Below are 26,082 nucleotides of genomic sequence, written 5' to 3' on the forward strand. Positions count from 1 at the left end.
TCTGATGCAGAATTAGGTAGGTAGCCAGTGTGGGGTGTGAGGTGAAATAGCCCCGACCAAACCACATACTTACCACATCTCCCAAGTTGCCAAAATTTGCCACCATTATAAACAGTTTTTTGAGTAATAAACCATTATCTCTAGAAACTCTGACCTTCCCCTTCTATTCCTATTAAAACGATTGGATTAACTAATTAATTCATTAATATTAATTGCTGTAATGCTTAGTAATATGTGGATGCTGTGTGTTTAAGGTAAATGACCATAAATGCAAAGGTTGGTGTAAGAACTTTTATCATATACTTCATCTCTTTTGATCCCCAAATCAGCCCTTGTACCTAGGATGAGAAAACTGAGGCTCAGAGAGGTTAAGGGGATAGCCCCAAGTCACACAGCCAGGAAATGGCAGAACTGTGATTTTTACTCCATGTCTTCTGATCTCAAATACCATATTCTTTCCATTACATCTGTTTGGTATATCGGCGGGAATCTCTAAGACAAATGGGGCTCACATCTCAAAAAAGAGACTAATACAAGACAGAGTATGGGGTAAATAGCAAATCCAGATTTAAAATACTTTTTGAAAAAAACTCTTATATCAACAGCTGACTAAATGTTACTGAGTGCTCACTGTGCCTATGGATTAAGCACTGTAGCTAGGAAATACAAACCCATGGCTCCATTTTTTTAATATATTAGTTTCAAGTGTACAACATAGTGATTCAATATTTTATACATTATGATATGATCACCACTATGAGTCTAGTTACCATCTATCACCATACAGTTATTACAATATTATTGACTATTCCTTATGCTGTACATTACATCCCTGTGACTTACTTATTATATAACTGGAAGTTTGTTCCTCTTAATCCCCTTCACCTATTTCACTCATCCCCCTCATTGCCCTCCCCTCTGGCAACTATCACTTTGTTCTCTGTATCTATGAGTCTTTTTTCTGTTTTGTTACATTTGTTAATTTGTTTTGTTTTGTTTAGATTCCACATACAAGTGAAATCATATTTCTCTGTCTGACTTATTTCACTTAGCATAATATCCCCTAGGTCCATCCACATTTTCGCAAAAGGCAAGATTTTTTTCATGGCTGAGTAATAATATATATATCACATCTTCTTTATCCATTAATCTAGCAGTGGAAACCTAGGCTTCTTCCATATCTTGGCTACTGTGAATAATGCTGCAGTGAACATTGGGATACATATACCTTTCTGAACTAGTGTTTTTGTTCTTTCCTGATAAATACCCAAAAGTAGAATCGCTGGATCATAGGGCAATTCTATTTTTAATTTTTTGAGGAACCTCCATACTGTTTTCCATAGTGGCTGCACTGTTTACATTCCCACTAACATGTGTTCCCTTTTCTCTACATCCTCACCAACACTTGTTATTTCTTGTCTTTTTGATGATAGCCATTCTGACAGATGTGAAGTGACATTGGGGTTTGATTTGCATTTCCCTGAGGATTAGTGATGTTGAGCATTTTTTCATGTGCCTGTTGACTGGGGCTCCTGATATACCATGCATCCATTGTTTCATAGGTCTCTCCTAGGAGACACTGGCAGGGTTTTTAAATATATATATTTAAATGAATTCAACAGGTATGTTTCCTCAAATACTCAAAAACCCCACCCATCCTCTGAAGGTAGTTCTGTCTAAAAAAAAACTGAAGAATTTCCTAATGAAGTAGAGGCTTGAATCCAAATCTTCTATTCTGCTGGTTTTCATACTAATCAGATAAACTTCAACTAAAAATAAAAGAAACTGTTCTTTAAAGTGTAAACTTTGAGTCTGCACACATTCTTTAGAAGAAAATGAGGTAATGCCCTGACAACAACATACATCTGACTTCATTGTCTGAAGGAAGCACAGAATCACCAGGACATCGTGTCAAAGTGCAGACGCTGATTCTGTGGGATTAGGATGGAGCCCGAGGTGCTGCATTTTAACAAACTCTGCATTTTGAGTAGCAAAACCCTAGACAACACATGAATGCTCAGGTTTATATATATTGACAAATGCTGGCTCCCCTCAGTTACCAATAAAACAAATTATTAATGAGGCAAAGTTGAGTTGCTTGCTCACCACCATAAAGGTGCAGCAGCTCAGAGCCGGAGGGCAGGGTTGAGATATTTATGACGTTTTGGGGTTTGGTTTAAGATGAGTCTCTCAATGCGAAGACTAGATTAGGATTTGGTAAAGATTATGATATAATAACAAAGATTGGTGGACAGCAAGGGTTATGGAAGAGTCTCAGGGAGTAAACAGCTGTTTGAGGTCACCTACTGGAAAGTTGAAGAGTCTGATTTCGCAACTTTTATCTTCCTGGGCAAGAGTTTCCTAGCATAGCAAAGACTTGGTGAAGACAATAATAGATAGTACACAGTACATAGTACATAGTAAATAATACAAATAGTAAAGCCTTACTAGTAGTAAGCTGTGCGGGTGTAGATGGTTTCGGTTTCTAACAGAGGCGCACTTGGTGTACGATGTTAACACTGTATCCGGGGTTTCGTGCAGGGAGCCAGGCTGGGAGTAAAGGAAGTCAGGAGGGGCTCAATGAGCGAGAGGGGCTTTTGCGGCAGAGAGCGCCACCTGCTGGCTCGTGTGAGTTTATGAAAACAATCTAGAAGTGCAGTGGTTGGTTTTAATAGAATGACTAGGCTGCCACCTACTGATTTATTTTTAAACTTTTCAAATGTTTTGCAGAAAGTTTACTTTCAGGTAAGACATGTATATCAAGCACCAACTATATAAAAGATACTAGAAATAGAAAAATAGGTAACACAATATGGGGAAGGCAGTCATGAAGACAGGTGAGCACACAGAAGAGATCCTGGTGAGGTTAAGAAGAGTGCAGTGGACAGCCCAAAGGACAGTTGGCAGTCAAATAGGGGTGACCAGAGTAGGGGGCAGTTAGGAAAGCTTTATGGAGGCAAGGAACCCCAAGGCATCTCTTGAGTGAAAATTGACAAGCAAGTATGAGGAGGGGCTAGGAGTCCTAAGCAGAAGGAGAGGTGAGGTGCAGACACTGCCTGCCAGGTGATTAGCATGGCTGAACTGGGAAGTGTAGAGACAGGACCAAGAGAGAAAGCCGGGGAGGGAGGCTGGGCCAGATCCTGGAAGGCTTCACATGCCACACTTTGGAGGTTGTCCTGCCGGAAATGACTGAAGAACCCCTGATGGGTATTAAGCAGGGAAAATGCAGGATAAGACCACTGTTTACAAATACAACACAGGCAGCAGTGCCTTTTCTTTAGAAGAAAGTGGAATTGGAATTCAGTGCATCAATTTGGAATTTTTATTTTTGTTTCAAGTCACATAAACCTATTCTACTCACTTAAATGAAAAGGGAGAATTTATTGGAAGGCTATCACGAATTCACCAAATTATCAAGAGGCTGGAAGAGCCGGCTTGGAAACCACAGGAGCAAAGGCAGTTTGGAGGAGGCACAGTAGTTGTCTCAGAGTTGGACCAGTTTGACCAAGAAGATTCGGCGGCAGTAGGACATCGCTGTCACCGCCGACCTGAATTAGCCCCCGTCACCCCAGTGGAAACACAGGATGGTCAGCCCTCCACCATCTGCCCACACCTTGGTTGCTAGGTCACTGTGAGGGATAACTGGCCTCTTAGACTGCAACAACAGAGTATTAATTAGAGGATCTGTTTGGCTGAAATAACAAAGACTAAATCTAACGATGACTTAAACAAAGCTGATGTTTCTTTCTCCTTCATGTAAAGGTCCATGTTGGTTTCTCTGTGAAGCCAGCACTGGCCCAACCTCCCTGTGTTTTTACTTTGTAGTCCTTCACACATAGCTTCCGTTTCGTGGTCCGAGATAGCTGCTCCAGTTCCCCCCATCACTTTTCCATTCCAACTGCAGGAGGAAGGGGGAAAAATGAGATGACATGCTTTTTCTTTTCAGAGCACCACACAGAAGTTGTGTATCTCACTTCTACTTATAAGCCATTGCCAGAACTTGGTGACATAGCCACATCTAGTTGCAGGAAAAGCTGACAGATGTCATCAGGATTCTGTTTGGCCACATGGTCAGTAATTCCCAAAATAGGAAGAAAGGAGCTAGATTGTGGAAAGGTCAAAATGTAAAAGTCACATGTCCGGTACAGACAGGTAGATTAGGTGGAAGGACGTATATTAATCATCTGTGTAAGATATAATTAGAACCAGGAACAAAGAAATGTAACTGAGGGTGAGAGCAAATGTTTTAACATATGAAGGATTAGCTTCTTTAGGATTTGGAAACTGACTGAATGTAGGGGAAAAAGAACGGGTGGAGCAACAGATGCATCTCAATTTTCTAACTAACTCTGAGGACGGAGTTGATCTTTGAACCATCACTCAAATAATGGCTATAACAGGAGGTATACATATTACATTAGGGTCTATGTGACATCCCAGCAGAGATGCCAATAGTTGATCAGGTTTATGGTTCTTGACCCAAGAGAGATGAATGTGATAATTATCAGCATATTGGTAGTAGTTGAAGCTGTGGAAGAGAATTACATCACCAGGGGAAATCATGAAGCTTGAGACTAAAAGATGGCTAGGGACTTCCCTAGTGGTCTAGTGGTTAAGAATCCACCTTTCAATGCAGGGGACACGGGTTCAATCCCTGGTTGGGGAACTAAGATCCCACATGCCACAGGGCAACTAAACCCATGTGCCACAACTAGAGAGGCTATGTGCTGCAACTACAGAGCCCGCGTGCTCTGGAGCCCATGCACCACAACTAGAGAGAAGCCCGCGTGCCACAACGAAGAGCCTGCATGCTGCAGCGAAAGATCCCGCATGCCACAACTAAAACCCGATGCAGCCAAAAATAAATAAATAACATTTTTAAATAAAAGATGGCTAAAGATAAAGCCTTAAGTTAACCTATGAGCGCAGATCCAAAATTAACCAAACTTATTAACCAACCCCAGAGCTACAAGGAAAGCTATCAAATCACAGTGCCCATGACAACAGCTAGATGAGGCACATTTCCGTACACCCCTGCCTCCTAACCCATCTTTTGTAAGCTAAAACATTTAACAATCACTCACTGGATAGAAATCCAAAACGTTCTCTAAATGATGCCTGGCATGAGTGCATGAGCAGAGTAGATCATCATGGACATAAAGCAATTCAAGGGGTCACTGGGGAGCCTGCTTCAGGCCATTTTTTCCCCACTGAAGTGACAAACCGTTATTAACTAGAAACTTCTTTGTGTTAAGTATTTCCTTCTTTGGGGGGCCCATCTTTTTTTATTGAAGTATAGTTGAGTTACAATGTGTTAGTTTCAGGCGTACAGCAAAGTGAATCAGTTATATATATTCTCTTTCAGATTCTTTTCCATTATAGGTTATTATAAGATACTGAATATAGTAGAATTATAAGATACTCAATATAGTTGTTTATTCTGTATATAGTAGTGTGTATCTATTAATCCCAAACTCCTAATTTATCCCTCCCCCTATTTCCCTTTGGGAACCGTAAGTTTGTTTTCAATGTCTGTGAATATCTGTTTTGTAAATAAGTTCATTTGTATCATTTTTTTTAGATTCTACATATAAGTGATATGACATTTTTCTTTCTCTGTCTCACTTACTTCACTTAGTATGATAATCTCTTAAGTCCACCCCTGTTGCTGCAAATGGCATTATTTCATTCTTTTTTATGGCTGAGCAATATTCCATTGTATATGTATACCACATCTTCTTTATCCAGTCCTCTTTCGATGGACACTTAGGTTTCTTTCATGTCATGGCTATTGTAAACAGAGCTGCTATGAAGTGGGGAGCCCACCTTCTTAGAGGAATATCCCACGAAACTCCAATATTTCAGTGGGTGCGTTCTCCAAATCCTTTTCCTATCTGAGAGGAGAGGAAGAGAGAGCCCTGAAGGAGAGATGAGTGTTATAGATAAAGGCTATCCTGTAAGAATTCACTGCCTAACAATTTACAGTTTATTCAGCTACTTCTGTCTAATATTCTCTGTGGAATCTGAAAAACTTGTATACGGTGGCCACCACAGCAAACTGGATCAATTTTGAATAAATATATAGTCAGCAACATGTGGGGCCCTCATAAGTTTCACCATCATGAAGGTTCTTCAACAGGTCAGAGTCCGTTGTGTGAGTAAAATAAACTGTTCTCATTTTTTAATCCCAGATATCCAGCCTGGGAGTATTACTCATCTTTTCTCCCTGCTTCCTTTTCCTCACCATGTAAAATTATAGCTGTGGTCTCAGGGAAACACTATAGGCAGACATGAATAGGTTTTAGCCTATTCATAAAGAATAATTAGCACATAAATTAACTGTCCCAGTAATGTTTTTGGGAGAATACAGAATTTCTGTGCTCTGATCCACTTTATTCATTAATTTTTAAAGTCAGGTTTATTGAATTATAATTTCTATATAATAACATTTACCGGGGGGGACCTTGAAGATGGCGGAAGAGTAAGACGCGGAGATCGCCTTCCTCCCCACGGATACACCAGAAATACATCCACACGTGGAACAACTCCTACAGAACTCCTACTGAAGGCTGGCATTGAATACAGTTGTTTAATCACCATCACAATTAAGATATAGAAAAATTTTATCACCCCAAAGAGTTCCCTTGGCTTCAAAGTCAATCCCCACCACCCATTCCCAGCTGCTGTCTCCCATTAATCTGATTTCTGTGTTTATGGTTTTGCCTTTTCCAGAATGTCATAAGAATGGAATCACATCATACTTAGTTTCTGTGTCTGACTGTTTTCACTTAACGAAATGCTCTCGAGATTGATCCACCTTGTTGCAGGGATCTGTAGATGTTCCTTTTTATTACTGAGTAGTGTGCCACTGTGTGGATGTACAGGTTGTTTATCCTTTGATCAGTTGATGGACATTTAGATTGTTCTGGGTTTGAGGCTATTATGAATGAATCTGCTATAAACATTTTCGTGGGAGCCTTGAGATACATCTATGTTTTAGCTCCCCTGGGAGTAGGATTGCTATAACAGTTTTATGCTTAACTTAAAGTGACCACAAAACTGTTTTCCAAAGTACCTCTACCATTTTGTATTCTCCCCGGAAATTCATAAGAGCTCCAGTTTCTCCACTTCCTCAACAGCACTTGGTATTGTCCTCTTAATTTTAGGTACTGTAGAGAGTGACTCATTAAGTGAGTATGTAATGGTATCCCCTTGTGGCTTTAACTTTTATTTCCTTGGTGACTAATAATGTTGAGCATCTTTTCATGTACTTGTTTATCACCTTTAAGTGTCTGTTCAAATTTTTTCCCCATTTTTTAATTGACTGTCTTAATAACTTGTAAGAGTTCTTCACATATTCTGGATAGTAGCCCTTTTTTTTCAGATATGGGTTTTACAAATATTTTCTGTTGATCTCTAACTCACCTTTTCATTGTCTCAAAGTTTTTTTATTTTGATAAAGTCTAATTTATCTTATCTTTTTATCTTTTGTAGTTCATGTTTTTTGTATCCTATTTAAGAATTTAAAGAAAGGAATTTAAAGACTTAAATTCCTTGTGTTTGTTGTTAAATAAAATAAAGCTGTAGTAATGAATAGAGTATAATATTGACATGAATATAAAAGTACAGATCAATGGAACAAAATAAAGTCCATTTGATTTTTGCTGTTATCCCACCTAGAATATTAATACTTGCTTAGTCTCATTAAGTAGTCAGTGTTCACATTTCTCTGATTTCTTAAAATAGCTTTTCCACTTGTTTGTTTGAATTGTGATCAAAATAAGACCCAAACTTTATGACGAATTGACATATCTCCTAAGTCTCTCTTTATATATAGCCCCCCTTTCAGCTGTTTTTCTTGCTTTTTTATTTTAATTGAAGAAATTGATTGTTTGTTCTGTAGAATTCCCCCCCAGTCTAGATTTTGCTGAGCTGCATACCGGAAAGACCATTTAATGCATTCTTCTGTTCCATTTCCTGTGAATTGGTAGTTATATCCAGGGGCTTGATTAGATTCCTGGTCAATTTCTTTGTTTTTTAAGACTACACCATAGGCAGTGGTGTGTTCTGCTTTAGGAGGCACTTAATGTCTGATTTGCTCTCTGTTTCGGTGTTCTCAGTCGTTGAGAACCATGGCCTGGACCCCTAAGGGTACACTTCATGCCAGTCCCTTCGTTGTGCTTGCTCACTAGACCATCATGCAGTAATGAGCACCTACCATATAGGTGGGAGCTGGAGATGTGGAAATAGGTAAGGTAGGGATTGGCCCAGAAGTAGTTTGCAATCAGCTGAGGAGCAAACTAGGGTGGGAGATACAGGAAAGCTATTATGGTGCCACTTAAGTGTTGAAATGGAAGAATCTCAGTGTAATTTGAAACCACGGATGGAGGAGATCACTAGCAGTCTTCATCTGGCCACTCATCAGCACAAGAAAGCCTTTGACATTATTTCATGTTCATGATGTTTTACAGTAAGTCAACAGAGCAAACAAACACCAAATGAGCCACTAAAACATCTCCATATAGTTTGGTTGCAATATGGCTTAGTAGAGGATGTGAAAAAAAGATAGGGACATTTTAGCAGCCAGCAAACTTGATATTGTCAATACTCAACAGCATTTTACCTCCCATACCCTTCTCTTGCCCCAACAGCTAATGTAATCCTAGGCTATCTTAGCAGAATTACCATGTATAGCCTCTAAAAGATAATGATTCTGCTCTGTTCTGCACTGGTCAAGCTAGTCCATGAGAACTACAAGAGGAAGGTGTACAAAGAATCATACAATCTGAGGAGAGAAAGAGGAATAAAGGCTGGACATGAAATAATTGAGGAATCGTCAGAAAGACTAGGGATGCCAACCTCAGAGAAGAGTTGGTGGCAATAGCTCGGCATCGTCCAGCATTTCAAGGGCTCCTGTGTTGAAGGTGGACACAGCCTCCCCCAGAGCACAAACAGACAAAGCGGGGAATTGCAGAAAAGAGGAACAGTCTGAGCTGGCCAAAATGTGAAGGGATGGTACAGGGATAACAATTTCCTGTCAATTGGCAGGCACGTGGCAGAGGGGATCAAAGCATCAAATTTAGTGTTTGATCTGTCTTTTCTATTTCTCCAGTTTTAAGACTGTGAGTTTGAAGGAGCCAGAGCCTCAGTCATTTTTTTTTGTTTGCCCCTGACTGATTTACTGCTGGAATTCCCACCCCAGTTCTTACGATTTTACTTCAGTCTCCTCAGTCAGCCAGTCTGATCCCTCTCTGATACTCAACAGATGACAATGCTGTCTTTTTCTTTTAATCGAGATATGATTGACTTATAACATTATATTAGTTCTAGGTGTACAACACAGTGATCCGATATATGTGTGTACCATGAAATGATCACCACAATAAGTCTAGTTAACGTCCGTCACCACACACAGTTACAGATGTTTTTTTTCTTGTGATGAGAACTTTTAAGATTTACTCTCTCAGAAACTTTCAAATATGCAATACACTATTATTAGCTATAGACACCATGCTGTACATTATATACCCAGGACTTATTTATTTTACAACTGGAAGTTTGTACCTTTTGACCCCCTTCACCCGTTTTACCCGCCCCCTACCACCCTCGCCTGGCAAGCACCTGTCTGTTCTGTGTTTCTATGAGTTGTTTTCTTAGATACCATATGTAAATGAGACCATACAATATTTGTTTCTGTCTGATTTATCTCAGCATAACACCCTCAAGGTCCAGCCATGTTGTTGCAAGTGGCAGGACATCCACCAACTACCTTCTTTCTTGACCACATGCACCTTCCAACTCCAAGTCCCTGGAAGTCCCTCCCTTCCACCTCAAACCTTCCCCATGTGTTTCCCCATATTTTCCTTCCTTTTTATCTTTTTAAGAACAAAATATTCCTCTGCTTCTGGCTCTTTCCTCTCTTCAGCCCCCTGTAATCTGCTTTTCACATATTCCTACTCTATTAAAAATGCTCTGCAAAAAGTTCCCTCTTGACTTTCCTAATCATCTGGAAGTTGTTCAGCTAAAGTAGAACCTTCATAGCCCTTGAAGCACAGGGAAAGTAAGTGATGAGCACTGAGACAAGAGAAAGAAGAGACAGAGGCCCGGTCCATGGCTTCAAAGTGAAGTCCATTGGCCACTTGAATCAGAAACACCTGGGGACTTGAGAAAAATGTACAGCCTTAGGCCCCACTCCAGACCAATGTATCTAAAACTTGGGGACTGGGGCTTATAAATCAGTATTTTAATTATATGTTTTTGTTGATAATTACACAGAAAGTCTGAGAAGCACTGGGCTACATCATAAAGATTTAGCCAGTGGGTGCCCATTGAAGCTGGCTTCATGTTCTTTTGCCATTTTATCGTTGTTTGTTGTTGTCATTGTCTTTTGTTTGAATACTTCCTTGTTTGGGGGCACAACAAGGTGTTCTCCGCTCATCTTGTACTTTCTCTACCCAGCCTGACTTGGAGTAGGCTTCAAGGAGTCCTGGTGTCTTTTACTGGAAAATGGCCTTTAGAAGTGAAGATCTGGACATGAGATGGACTCATTGCTACTGGGCTGTTAGTGCTCTCAGGCCTTTTCAGTGGACAGAGCTAAGGAACACACACACACACAATACACATATGCACAAAATCATACACACAATCACATTTACATCTATGTCTATACCTATCTATCTGTCTACCTATATTATCTATCTGTTTGTCTACCTGTGTATCTACATATTGAAAACCATGAATTGACTGATCCCAACCTAACACCATGGATCACTGGAATCATTCTAGTTTCCTCTTTTTGTGTGTAATTCCATCTCAGACAGTGAAAAACCTGGCTTCTAGTATATTTACCTATTTGACCAGTGTATGTAACTTTTCTCCCATCTTTGCTGCCAATTCCTCCCCGCTCCAGCCCTGAGCCTGCATTCTAGGCCATCCTCCCTTAGGGTGTCTTCCTTAACCTGCCTGGGCTTGAACACCCCACATCAGGCCACACTCCTGCCCCATGAACAGGCTTCACCTGGTTCAGGCTCAGAAACCCAACGGGGCCACTGAAGTCCCCACCTCCTCCCACACTGCAGGTGGTTTAGAACTGAATTTTTCAGGAAGGGATGGGAAAGGAAGGTGAGGAGAAGTGAGAAGAAGGTTAAAAAGAGAGGAAATGGGAAAAGAAATAGGAAGGAGACATAATACATTGAATAGGGAAGCAAAGTAGATGAGAGTGGGTTAGAAACACCAGTTAGGAATCTTACATTCCAAGTCGGGGATGATGACAGTTTTATAGGAGTGTGACAGTGAGATGGAGAGAAGTGGGTCAATATGAGAGATATTTAGGAGGTAAGAGGGATAGAATTTGGCGATAGATTAAATACAAGAGGAGAGGGCAGACAGCAGAAGCAAGAAGAACTAAAATTCTGCAGGCTGTGGAACGAAAACCACATTCACAGAAAGATAGACAAAATGAAAAGGCAGAAGACTATGTACCAGATGAAGGAACAAGATAAAAACCCAAGAAAAACAACTAAATGAAGTGGATATAGGCAGCCTTCCAGAAAAGGAATTCAGAATAATGATAGTGAAGATGATCCAGGACCTTGGAAAAAGAAAGGAGGCAAAGATAGAGAAGATGCAACAAATGTTTAACAAAGACCTAGAAGAATTAAAGAACAAACAAACAGAGATGAGCAATACAATAACTGAAATGAAAGCCACACTAGAAGGAATCAATAGCAGAATAACTGAGACAGAAGAACGGATAAGTGACCTAGAAGACAGAATGGTGGAATTCACTGCCACGGAACAGAATAAAGAAAAAAAAACTGAAAAGAAATGAAGACAGCCTAAGAGACCTCTGGGACAACATTAAAAGCAACAACATTCTCATTATAGGTGTCCCAGAAGGAGAAGAGAGAGAGAAAGGTCCCGAGGAGATATTTGAAGAGATTATAGTTGAAAACTTCCCTAACATGGGAGAAGAAATAGTCACCCAATTTTAGGAAGCACAGAGAGTCCCAGGCAGGATAAACCCAAGGAGAAACACGCTGAGACACATAGTGATCAAATTGACAAAAATTAAAGACAAAGAAAAATTATTAAAAGCAACAAAGGGAAAACGACAAATAACATACAAGGGAACTCCCATAAGGTTAACATCTGATTTCTCAGCAGACAATCTACAAGCCAGAAGTGGGTGGCGTGATATTTTTAAAGTGATGAAAGGGAAGAACCTACAACCAAGATTACTCTACTCAGCAAGGATTGCTTTCAGATTCAATGGAGAAATCAAAAGCTTTACAGACAAGCAAAAGCTAAGAGAATTCAGCACTACCAAACCAGCTCTACAACAAATGCTAAAGGAACTTCTCTAAATGCGAAACACAAGGGAGGAAAAGGACCTGCAAAAACAAACCCAAAACATTAAGAAAATGGTAACAGAAACATACATATTGATAATTACCTTAAAGGTGAATGGATTAAATGCTCCAACCAAAAGACACAGGCTCACTGAATGGATACAAAAACAAGACCCATATATATGCTGTCTACAAGAGACCCACTTCAGACCTAGGGACTGAAAGTGAGGGGATGGAAAAAGATATTCCATGCAAATGGAAATCAGATGACAGCTGGAGTAGCAATACTCATGTCAGATAAAATAGGCTTTAAAATAAAGAATGTTACAAGATACAAGGAAAGACACTACATAATGATCAAGGGATCAGTCCAAGAAGAAGATATAACAATTATAAATATATATGCACCCAACATAGGACCACCTGGATACATAAGGCAAATGCTAACAGCTATAAAAGAGGAAATCGACAGTAACACAATAATAGTGGGGGACTTTAACACCTCACATACAACAATGGACAGATCATCCAGACAAAAAATTAATAAGGAAACACAAGCTTTAAATGACACAATAGACCAAACAGATTTAATTGATATTTATAGGACATTCCATCTGAAAACAGCAGATTACAGAAAATTCTTAGAAAGGTATAACCTTCCAAGACTGAACCAGGAAGAAACAGAAAATATGAACAGACCAATCTCAAATAATGAAATTGAAACTGTGATTTAAAATCTTCCAGATTTTCCAAACTAAAGTCCAGGACCAGATGGCATCACAGGTGAATTCTATCAAACATTTAGAGAAGAGCTAACACCGATCCTTCTCAAACTCTTCCAAAAAGTTGCAGAGGGCTTCCCTGGTGGTGCAGTGGTTGAGAATCTGCCTGCCAATGCAGGGGACACGGGTTTGAGCCCTGATCTGGGAAGATCCCACATGTTGCGGAGGAACTAGGCTCGTGAGCCACAACTACTGAGCCTGCGCACCTGGAGCCTGTGCTCCACAACAAGAGAGGCCGCGATAGTGAGAGGCCCGCGCAACGCGATGAAGAGAGGCCCCCGCTTTCCGCAACTAGAGAAAGCCCTCGCACAGAAACGAAGACCCAACACAGCCAAAAATAAATAAATAAATATTTAAAAAAGTTGCAGAGGAAGGAACACTCCCAAACTCATTCTATGAGGCCACCATCATCCTGATACCAAAACCAGACAGAGATACTACAAAAAAAGAAAAGTACAGACCAATATCACTGATGAATATAGATGCAAAAATCCTCAACAAAATACTAGCAAACAGAATCCAAAAACACATTATACAAGGATCATACAACATGATCAAGTGGGATTTATCCCAGTGATACAAGGATTGTTCAGTATATGCAAATCAATCACTATGGTACACCATATTAACAAATTGAAGAATAAAAACCATATGATTATCCCGATAGATGTAGAGAAAGCTTTTGACAAAATTCAACACCCATTTATGATAAAAACTCTCCAGAAAGTGGGCATAGAGGGAAACTACCTCAACAGAATAAAGACCATATACGACAAACCCATAAGTGGTGTTGGGAAAACTGGACAGCTATAGGTAAAAGAGTGAAATTAGAACACTCCCTAACACCATACACAAAAATAAACTGAAAATGTATTAAAGACCTAAATGTAAGACCGGACACTATAAAACTCTTAGAGGAAAACATAGGAAGAACAGTCTTTGACATAAAATAACTGAAATGTCCATCAACAGAGGAATGGGTAAAGAAGTGGTACATTTATACAGTGGAGTATTACTCAGCCATGAAAAGGAACGAAATTGGGTCATTTGTAGAGACATGGATGGACCTAGAGACTGTCATACAGAGTGAAATAAATCAGGAAGAGAAAAACAAGTATCGTATATTAACACATATATGTGGAATCTAGAAAAATGGTACAGATGAACCAGTTTGCAAGGCAGAAATAGAGACACAGATGTAGAGAACAAAGGTATTGACACCAAGGGGGGAAAGTGGGACAGGATGGTGGTGGTGGGATGAATTGGGAGATTGGGATTGACATATATACACTAATATGGATAGCTAATAAAAACCTGCTGTATAGGCAGCCCGGTGAGTACACCCCTCAGGATGGCCCGTACTATGGATCCACTGGGAAAGAAGATCTTTAAAGGAGTTTTAGTAGATGAACTTGTGGGCATTTTTGTAGCATATTTTTTGTTTAAAAAGATGAACACAAGCCAAGATTTCAGGCAAACAATGAGCAAGAAATTCCCTTTCCTCTTGGAAGTTTATTACAAATCCATTGAACACTCTGGAATGTATGGCATCAGAGAACAAGATCAAGAAAAATGGCTGAACAGCAAAACTTAGGAATGTGACCATCGATCAAAATTTGTCCTATTTCGTAGTATCAGGCAAGATTAAAATTCCAAAGTTGACATGGATGGATTTTAGACTATTTAAGATTAAGTGTAAACTCTAATTAAGTCAGAGGTTTTGTTCCTTGGACTGTGAAGAAATTGATGGAAGGTTTGTTTATTATGTGATAAATGGAGTTTTGTTTACTACTCAAAATAAACCTGTTCTTTAAAAAAAACTCCCCTATAATTCTAAACATATAAACCTTTCAAAATAGATAAGATAGTAAAATATCTATTTTTAATATTTATTACGTTTTTTCTTTTCCATTATAGTTTATTACAAGACATTGAATATAGTACCCTGCGCTATACAGTAGGACCTTGTTTATCCAATTTATCCCCCTCTCCTTTGCCCTTTGGTACCACAAGTTTTTCTTCTATGCCTGTGAGTCTGTCTCTGATTTCTAAATAAGTTCATTAATGTTTATTACATTTTAACTCACACTATCTAAAACTATATTAACTAAAAATATTGCTTTTATCCATTTTCACTTTACCTGAAACAATACTTAAAACTCTACATCAATGTCTCTACTAGAGCCACTTTGGGATAAAATTCGTCATAAAACAAAACAAACAAACAAAAAACCTGCTGTGTAAAAAATAAATAAAATTCAAAAATTAAATAAATAAGTGAATACAAGAGGCAAGGGAAGGGAGAGGTTTGTATTAAGGATGAGTCCAAGGTCTCTGACTTAGTAATTGCGTAGATAATGATGCCATTGCTGGGAAGAACCCTGGAAGAGGATCAAATACTGCATATCTACACATTCGTACTTATATAGCATTACATATCTGCCTTTTATTATAGTTATTTATGTGCATGTAAGATTTTGAAATCAAAGCTTTTCAGAGATTGGCAAACTAAGGACCACAGGACAAATGAAGCGTGTTTTTGTACGGCCCACAAGGTTTTTACATTTTTAAGCATTGTTAAGAAAAAAAAAGACATAAACGAAGATAGTTATGCAACAAAGACTGTGTGGGACCTGCAAAATCTAAAATACTTACTCTCTGGCCCTTGCTTTATGAGATAATGAATACATGTTTATAAAATTAAATTTTATACTTAAAACATTCTCCAAGGAATTTAAACTTATAAAGTAAAAATAATACATAAGGAAGCATAAGTTTCATACACAGAAAAATAGAGAAATAAAAATGCATATTTTGAAACCAGATAAAATGGAGAATTTCCTGTTGACTTAGTCAATGAAAATTCGTGGGGAAGAATTTGTAAGAACTTGAAAGTTCACCTTGGATGACCTAACTGAAAGAATCTAAGCAATCTTGAATTCTTGTGGCAAAATGAACATTTTTAATCTTGCAAAATTGTATGCTGTGAATGATAAATTATATTCTCCTAAACATCAAGTGTTACCGCTCATAAATTTCTCAGGTTCACCATTACTTCCATTCATGATAACTAGAGAAAAATACTCTTTAAACTGAATGTTAGTAGTTGAGCAGATAATGGCTCAACAATTTAGTAAATGCGAAGCCACATTCCATTCTCTTGCTAACGATTATAGCTGCGTTTGTACAAAACCCAGTCATTTCTCCACGTAAAAACAATTGCTTCACCTCCTCGACAGACCCCCACGAGAGTTTACATTGTGCCATGTTCTGTAATCTTTACCTAGAATTAGGGCTTGGATATTTTTGCAATTGATTTCCTTTCGTAATTAACTTCATTTTTCTAGTTTTCTTAAGAGGCAGGGTTACAGGAATTGCCACGTAAATGAATATGCAGTTTGGTAACTTGAGCTTAGCCAGGGACACTATGTTTTTATGAGGACAGCAGCCAAGTTGATCTGTTTACATACGGGTGGTTACAAGCAAAACATATTAGTCATGGAGAAGAAAGGGAAAAAAAGGGAGAAAAAAGGCAGAGACCCTGCCCTGTCCCCTCCATCCAAGGAATTTGGCTTTAAACACTCAGTTTAATGGAGACTTCCTTTATGAGGCATTTCCTTACCCCTCTGCCGTCTGTTTGTGAAGTTAGAATGATTACTTCTTTCCTTATACCCCATCCCATTATACCCAGTTCAAGTGTCTATTCTATAACGATTCCAGGCAATTGGTTTACATGTCCGCTTCTATCTGCCAGACTGTAAACTCCTTAGGGAAAGAACTGTACCTCATGTGTCTTTCTGGTCCCCTTGACAAATACAGTGCTGACTACAGAGCACTTTCCACAAACCTTTGTAGATGAGTAATTACACGAATGATTTGGAGTTCTTGGGAAATGGCAGTGTCTTGTGAGAGTGGAGTCTTCTAGGACAAGAGAGAATAAAGAGAAATAAGGGTGCTGGGTATTGGAGGTCCTAGGACTCACCCCTCTTCCCTGATGGTTTCTCACTATAGAGAGAACATATCCAAGGCTCACTAGCCAAATGGAGATAGTAGCAGAGATGGCTTTCTGTTCCCAATATCCATTCTCCCCTCCTTCCAAGGTAATGGAATCCTGTTTTTTGCCTGGACCCATGGCCACCCAGAAGGGAGTCTACAATACCCAGCCTCCCTTACAGTTGGGTGTGGTCGTGTGACCAGTGTCTGGCCAATGGGGTGCAGCACAGTGTGGCAGTTCCCAAGCCTCTTCCTGGTTTTCCCTCCTCATTATATGGCTTGGAGCAACATGGTGAGGGCTACAGCCTGGGGATGGTGGGGCAAGTAGGCCAAGGAGCTTGAGATCCTGGGGACTTCCTGGCTCAGAGCTGCCACAAGAGCCTTAGACTATAAACCTGGACTATTGCCTGAGGAAGAAATAAAGTTCTGTTTTTTAAAGCCACTGTTACTTTAGGTTTTCTCTAGCAGTCTCAGCCACACCTCTTCCTAAGCAATACAGGGCTCAGCATTGATGGTCTAAAGAGCTTAATCTCCTGCAGGGATTCCAATAAACTGACTTACAAACAAACAAGGCAGAGCTGTAAGGACGTCTGCCTCTTCTCCAACCCAGACCTAGGCTTCAGGACTCGCTGAGTAAAGCTGGGTCTGCAATGTTCATTATGAGGAAACTTCCCCAGTTTTCTAGAAGAACAATAGGAGAGAAAGTTGGGGGGTGGGGGGAGTAGAGAGAGAGGAAATAGAGAAGACAAAACAGAGAGACTGAAAATAATAATGATTAATATTAGGCCTCTCCCCTCTCCCTCCCCTCTCCCCCAACATGAGAGCCAAATACGAAGAAGAGAAAGCTGAGACTTCCACCCTAACTGAGGAAAACTGCAAAATATTAGAGCTCGCAGGGACAATAAAGAATAGAGAGGCCAATTCTGTCATTTTACAGATGAAGTGAGGTCTGGGGAGAAGAAATTACTTTATTCAGATCACACAGCTGTAAGAATCAAAGGCAATAGTGGATCCTAAGACACTAATTACTGTTCTATAGTGTGTTTTCTTGTTAATCACGGATTGTTAAAGATGGAAGAATGCTTAGTCCAACCTTCTCATTTTAAAAGTGAGGAAAGGTGTATTGAGAGAGGACAAGTAATTTGCCCCTGGTCACAAAGCTAGCTTTTTACTAACTCAAGCTTTTCTTCCCGAGTCTTTGCATACATGTACAACAAGTGTTGGGTAATCTCAGTTATCAATCCAGGGTACACGTGCATATGCAGAGGAGCGGTAGAGTAAGAAACATAGCAAATATCAAAACACCCTCAGTTTATGTGGGTCCATGAACAGTTAACAGTTTTTAACATCTAGCACTTTTCTTCATTCTCTAACTAGCAGCCAAAGTTATTTTGCAAAACTATGTCTCCAAGTCCCCAAGAGGAATATATGTGTAATTATGTTTTAAATTTGCAAATGTTTTGTCTTTGAACTCCTAAATGGTAGCAGCGTTAATCTTTGTCTTTAAACTGCTGTTAAGTTAGTTATGGTATGTTTCTACATACCTCCCTCTCTTTCTGTGACTACATAGAACTTCTGTGAGCAGGTCATATGGCTCCTACAACTGAATCCATCAAGGAACTATCAATTTCCCTTTGAAAATAACATTGGCTTTCAACCTTGATGGAAACAGGGTAGAAGGAACCGAGATCAAGGAGAAATTAATTTGGAAAGGCTGAAGCCATCCTAACTCTGTGAACAAAATACACATGAAAGTTTCAGTAACGTGTAGGGGCACAAGGGGGAGTCAGAGTCCCCAGAAGGGCGCTCATAGGAGAGGTGGCAGAAGTGGCACGCGGGAGTGAGATGGGGTGTGGGTGGCACCAGGATGCTAAAGGGTATTCTGGGAAGTGCTGGGGACAAGGGCACGTTGTGACTCGGGGTCTGCTCTTACTGGGAAGAAGCCTGGGGTGTGTTTACCTGGTGGCTGTCCTCTGTCCGAGCAGTACCCGTTGATGCCCTTGCAAACATTCCCATTTTCCCACTTCATTCTTAATGAGGCCAAATTGGTCATGCAGCTCACAGAAAAGGAGCATGTCTGTAGCTCTGGACGCAGTCACAAACTCATTGTACCTTGCACAGGAAGCTCGGCACTGACGCTCACATGTCATGCTCTGAAGGTCAACTCCGAGTACACAGAAGCAGGCTAGGAACACAGACAGCTGAGCCGAGCACTCGCACCTAAAACAGGAAAGCCATACAGTGGTTTCCCTGTACCCTGAGCAGGGACAGAGGCAGGCTGGACACACCAGCCTCGGCCCTGGGCAGACTGCCCTTTGGAAAGAAAAGCAGTCCCTCCAGACTTTCCTGTTGGAAGTAGGGCCTGGGATTGAGGAGAGTAAAGGAGGTCGAAGGAAGCCTTCCTGCTGCAGCCAAACTAAACCAGGCTGAGCCCTGAGATCCTTTACCCCGCCATGTGCCTTGTTCTCCAGGCACCAGGGAGCGCTCCTAATCCCCCAGCATGCCTCTCTGATCCCAAAGTAGTCCCTTTGCCTGGAGCACCCTTGTCCATCCCACCCACACCCACACAAATCAGCAGTAAAGAATTTGAATGGACTTAGAGATCATGTGCTCCAACCCCTTCTATCTACCCATCAAAGTCCACTTCAAACACCACCTCCTCCATAAAGACTTTGTGGTCCCTCTGTCTCTGAATACATTGGCACTGTGGCACTCCCTTATGGTATCCATCATATGCCGTCTTGTGTTAGAGTTATTCCTGAGCATGTTTTTCACACCCACTACAGAGACATGTTGAAAACTACAAATCTTTTTTTTTATGGTAGATTTATGTTTTTATGCAGATTCACTTTTTCTTAAACTTATTTTTGGCTGCACTGGGTCTTCGTTGCTACAGGCAGGCTTTCTCTAGTTGCGGTGAGCGGGGGCTACCCTTTTGTTATGGTGCGCGGGCTTCTCATTGTGGTGGCTTCTCTTGTTGCGGAGCACGGGCTCTAGGCACGTGGGCTTCAGTAGTCGTGGCACGCAGGCTCAGTAGTTGTGGCTCATGGGCTCTAGAGCGCAGGCTCGGTAGTTGTAGCGCACGGGCTTAGTTGCTCCGTGGCATGTAGGATCTTCCCAGACCAGGGCTCGAACCCGTGTCCCCTGCATTGGCAGGCGGATTCTTAACCACTGCGTCACCATGGAAGCCTGAAAACTACAAATCTTAAAAATATTTTGCTTTCCTAAAAATTAAATAATAACATGCATAGTTTCTACAATTAGAGCTTTCATGCTTTGGGAGGAAAACATTCTTTTAAGCAAAACAAAACTTTGTTTCTCTGCTTTTCTAGTTTCCCAAGTGTCTGCTTCGTATGTTTAATGGGTATTTACTCAGCCAACCTTGATCCCAAGCACACGGCAGCCTGTGAGCATTTTCAGGACAGAGGCAGCCCTACTCCTCTCTGTGAGCTCCCAAAGATTAAGCAGGAAGCCCAGAACACAGTAAGAACACAGTAAATGTATGATGAGATGACTAGAACTGGCATTAACTCAGTGATGATCAAGAAGTTTAAAAAGTCTTCTTCATGCTCCACGGAGACCGCACAGCTCCCTTAACACAGGAAACATCACGACTCTTGATAAGCCTGCAGTACAAAATGCATAGCTTCCTACCCTTCCCCCCCCCCCCAGCTCAGTGCCCTTGGTGGGGAGCCACCTGCCTCCAGCCTTCTTTGCAAAAGTATTCACAGGACAATGGCATTAACATTGCACAGACTGGGCTTCCCTGGTGGCGCAGTGGTTAAGAATCCACCTGCCAGTGCAGGGGACACAGGTTTGAGCCCTGGTCCAGCAAGATCCCACATGCTGCGGACCAACTAAGCCCGTGCTCCACAACTCCTGAGCCCGCGTGCGATAACTACTGAAGCCTGCGTGCCTAGAGCCTGTGCTCCGCAACAAGAGAAGCCACCGCAATGAGAAGCCCGCACACCGCAACGACGAGTAGCCCCCACTCGCCGCAACTAGAGAAAGCCCGCACACAGCAACAAAGACCCAACGCAGACAAAAAGAAAGAAAGAAAATAAATAAATTTATTTTAAAAAATTGCACAGACTAACACGTCTTTGGATTTTTCTGGGGGCCACTGCTGCTGCTACTGCTGCAGTTTCTGCTGGAGTCCATTTAGCAAATGTCTTGGGAATGCAGTTTCTCAAATGTCTTAGAAGCTTCTCTACTTTTGATCCCTGCAGCATCACTTTCCACATCCTCAATCAGAAGTCAGAAGGTACCCACACTGTTTCCTGTGTTCACGGTAGCAGTAAGTTCAGAGAGCAGTAGACTCCTGGGTGGCTGCCAGGTTGGGGGCGGGGGGCGGGCAGAGAGGATACAGCGGCAGCAGTATCCTACTTAGTTTTTTTATTTATTTATTTATTTTCGGTACGCGGGCCTCCCACTGTTGCGGCCTCTCCCGTTGCGGAGCACAGGCTCTGGATGCGCAGGCTCAGCGGCCATGGCTCACGGGCCCAGCCGCTCCGCGGCATGTGGGATCTTCCCGGACCGGGGCACGAACCCGTGTCCCCTGCATCGGCAGGCGGACTCTCAACCCCTGCGCCACCAGAGAAGCCGTCTACTTAGTTTTTTAAATCAAGATTAGGAGGACCAGATCAAAATACAGACCTGCATCTTCTAGGGCATCTTCTAGTCAGTCTGGTCAACGGTTTTCAAAATATGATCCGTGGCTGCCCTGAATTCCTCGATGGAGGTCTCTGGGGGATGCCAGCAGAAGGGGTAGCGGCAGACAGTCGTGAGAGAGAATGGAGTGGGCAAAGCTTCAAACATTGACTCACAGCAACCTTTCTCTGTGTGTCTTACTTTATAAAATGGATTTTAAATTGTATTTTATTATTTATTTTTTATTATTAAAATTGCCAAAAATACATGAAAATAGGGAGAACCCAAAACACCCCAACTTTAAATGAAATAACCCTGAGTGTTTTGCCTTACCTGTTTCTGTTTTATTTTTCTTAGAAGCATCTATTCGAAATAATACTTCTGTCACTAATTTTTAAAAAAATACTGGGTTAGATAGCTCACTTCCAATATAGATTACGGTTTGCTGGCTCCAGTTGCTGCACCGTGAACTTAATCTATTGAGAGGGAAGTGTCAGGTCTGGGTGCCGGATTTCATATTTGCAGAGATTCCATTGTTATTGACCCAAGGTAATTCTCTCTTCAAGATATTGCATTGAGTTCCCATTGCATTATTTTCTCACATTTAAAATCCTCCTCATGGGAATTCCCTGGCGGTCCAGTGGTTAGGACTCGGCGCTTTCACTGCCGGGGGGCCCGGTTTCGATCCCTGATCAGGAAACTAACATCCCGCAAGCTGTGTGGCGTAGCCAAAAAAACCCCTCCTCCTCAGAAATTCAACACCTTCTATTATGATACTCAAAAGGATCTAACGTCTCCCCATAGTAGACTGTTACTTTGATTCCCCCAATGAGCCACCCTCTGTGTGATGCCCTTGTGTGGTCCCCTCTCAAGTTGACATCGCTTGCCAAATGCAATGGATTCTTGATAAGCTTTTGTATGGAACTTGTCTCCTTGGAATGCTCCTTGTTGAAACCAAGCCCACATGCTGGGAGCAAGCCCAAGCAGCCACATGAAGGGGCCCTTGTTGAAGAAGATTGAGATGCATGACTGACAGCATCAGCTGAGTGGAGCGACAAGCCAGCAACAAGCACCAACGCCCAGCCAGAGAAGCGAGGCCATTAAAATCTTCCAGCCACCCCAGTGCCCCAGCCGGTACCGCGCGAAGCAGAACTGCCCAGTCAACCCCCAGAATCGTATGAAGTAATAAACTTCATGTGATGTGAAATTGTGTTAAGCCACTACATTGTTTTCTTTTTTTTTTTTTTTTTGGTACGCAGGCCTCTCACTGTTGTGGCCTCTCCCGTTGCGGAGCACAGGCTCCGGACGCGCAGGCTCAGCGGCCATGGCTCACGGGCTCAGCCGCTCCGCGGCATGTGGGATCGTCCCGGACCGGGGCACGAACCCTTGTCCCCTGCATCGGCAGGCGGACTCTCAACCACTGCGCCACCAGGGAAGCCCAAGCCACTACATTTTAAGGTGTTTTGTTATGCAGGTGTTTAGTTATGATAACTAAAGCACATCATTTTCTCCACTCTTCCTAGACCAAAAAAACAAAACTTCTCTTTCAGTTCAATAAGCATATAGTAAGTGTATAGCACACGGCAGAAACTATGCTAGATACTGGAACCACAATGGCAAATGAGTCTATTCCTGTCCTCTGGATTGGTCACCTGGTAGGACAAACAGACACGTAAACAACTAAAAATAGTGGAGAGTCACACATGCAATAACAAACGTGTGTACAAGAAATAGGACTAGTAGGAAGGAGTAATTAACTATTGAAAAAGGGTGTCAAGAAAAGCTTCTTAGAGGCAGAAGCACCTGAGCAGGGTTTATAAGGGTGAATCGGGGAAAGCAGCTGGGGCATGCTGCAGAAATGATAGTAATGGAACATGGTGTGTGCAAACAACTGCAAAAGTTCATCTCTACTGGAAGGACGAGGGAGGGAGAGGCAAACATGAGAGTGGAGGTGCGGACAGGGACCAGGTCACGGTAACGTAGGAGAGCTTCACTTAACTCTGTGGGCAATGAGGAGAGTTTAAAGGAGAGGAATACCAGACACAGTCATGCTTTGAAAGATCATGTGGACTGCTATTTGCAGGATAGATCTTCAGGAGCAGAACCAGAAATAATAGCATTTGTTACAGGCTTGAACTTGGGCAGTGGAAGTAGAACTGAGGGGAGAGAATGGGTTTGAGTAATATTGAAAAGAGAAAAATGGGCGAAGAGAGAAAATTTTGTGTTTCACCATCCCCTCTTCAGAGCTGGTGCACTAGGGCTAGAGACAAGACTGGCGCAGCTGGGAGAATGGCTTCATGCAAGAGGATTAAGCAAGTAAGTAAATATATGGGGGATAGCAGGGCAATTTCTCACTGTTGGAGAAAGGCGTTACGAATGTGGAAAGGAGAAACTGTGGTATTGGATTGGAATTGAAGATATCAGTTTGAAGTCATGGTTTAAGATAGATTACATGATAGATGATAGGTAGGTAGGTAGATAGATATGGAAATAGGTATGAACAGATAGGTGTGTTATATTTCGTAGCTGTGGGCACCAAGAGGGCTTAGAAGCAATGACACCCCAGTTGGGCTGAAATCCCAGCCTCCAAATCTCAGTTTCTGCCTTCTTGGAGAAATGTCTGATTCCAGGGCTAGGGCAGGAAGAGAACAAGATGATGAGTCTGGAAATGTTGTTCCAGAAAGTAAACAAGCTCTCAGAGAGCTATGAGGACATGCCCAAAGGACACAGGAGCCAGCCTAACGGGACTCCCACTGGCCAGAGCTGGGATGATTTGAACCCCAAAATAAATAATGATACTGATTATAATCCATCAGGGAAAAAAATCAAAGTTCATGAGTTCATACTGATATAAATACACAAATAAATAAATATGAGGGAGAAGAGAAACCTCCACCTTCTAGCAGAATGCCAAACAATAAGTATAGAAGAAATGATGGAATTAGAAAATCATTACTTGGCAACCATCACAGTAATAACGAGTTTAGGTAGAATCATCATTGGATGCTAAAACTCACAGGGAGCATTTGACGAGGATACGGACATAGTCTCAAAACAGATCCCGCAAATATTTACCTGATTATTTAAAAGTACAAAATACTTACTAATTAACTTTAAAGTGGACAAACTTAGCCAGCACCGTCTTAAGTGATCAAAAAAGGTGATCAGTGACAGGGTAAATTGACATTTAGTTACTCCCGATAAACTGAGAAAACACAGCATTACTTCCATGAAATTCCTGCCAAAAATGCATGCCTCGAATCTAGTAATGAGAAAACATCAGATCAACCCGAGATGAGGGACATTCTACAAAGTAATTAGCCTGCTCTCTTTAAAAAATGTCAAAGTTGTAAAAAACAAGGGAAGAATGAGGAAATATTCCAGACTGAAGGAGACTAAAAAAGACTTAATGACTAAGTACGACACATGATCCTAGGTTGGATTCTGAAATTATAAAGCACATTATTGAGATGACTGTAGAAATTTGAATGAGGCCTATAGATCAGATGGCAGTATTACAGCAATATTTATTTCCTGGTCTCCATGGTTTCCCTCTGGTTAAATAGGTGTCCTTGTTTTAAGGAAATACGTAACTGAAGTAATAAAGGGTGATGGGATATCATGTCTGCCGCTGCTCTCAACTGGTTCAGAAAAAAGTAACAATACTATGTATAAGTATACAGATGGAACAGTAAGACAAATGAGGTAAAATGTTAACAGCTGGGGAGTTTGAATGAAGGATATATGGAAGTTCTCATGCTATTCTTGCAATTTTTCTATAAATTTGCAATTCTTTTAAAACAAAAAAAATTTTTAATGAAGTAATATTCTAGAAAGTGCAAACTCATCTATAGTGACAGAAAGCAGATCACTGGTTGTCTGAGTGGGGAGGGGCCAGAGGAAAGAATTAGAATTACACAGGGACACAAGGAAACTTTGGGGGGTAACAGATATGTTCATTGTCTTGATGGTGGTAATGACTTCCTTGGTGTAAGCATATGTCAAAACTTACACTGTGCCGCCCATTAAAACTCTATTAATAAATAAAATAGAAAAAATTATTTTAAAAATTCCTGATTCCTGCCTTGGGAATCCAACCAACTTTTTTTGGTCATGCTCTTCCAATATTCCTGGAATGTCCTATCCCAGGAATTTCCTCCATCTTATCCACGCCTCCATAATCAAGATGCTAATGGAATTCCATCTCCTCCATTGACTCTTCCTTCACTGAAATCTGCTGTCTTTCATTGATTCAACAAATCTTATCGTCGAATTTTAAAGCATAGTAATCTTTACAGTTCATACGG

The 26,082-nt window shown here is 41.1% G+C and overlaps 1 protein-coding gene and 1 long non-coding RNA gene across 2 annotated transcripts in view; both read left to right on the top strand.

Annotated features, from left to right (window-relative positions):
- Positions 1-26,082, top strand: part of LOC112391931 (uncharacterized) — a 62,191-nt gene that overhangs the window by 9,237 nt on the left and 26,872 nt on the right. The gene's annotated exons all lie outside the window — the stretch shown is intronic.
- LOC112391929 (protein CEBPZOS-like) lies at positions 14,475-15,070 on the top strand. The gene has a single exon (XM_024733498.1). It carries the CDS (start codon positions 14,484-14,486, stop codon positions 14,724-14,726), a length of 243 nt encoding a protein of 80 aa, XP_024589266.1. The 5' UTR covers positions 14,475-14,483; the 3' UTR covers positions 14,727-15,070.

The sequence above is a fragment of the Neophocaena asiaeorientalis genome, unplaced genomic scaffold (assembly GCF_003031525.2).
Source record: "Neophocaena asiaeorientalis asiaeorientalis breed wild unplaced genomic scaffold, Neophocaena_asiaeorientalis_V1.1 scaffold150, whole genome shotgun sequence".
Classification (NCBI taxonomy): Eukaryota; Metazoa; Chordata; class Mammalia; order Artiodactyla; family Phocoenidae; genus Neophocaena; species Neophocaena asiaeorientalis.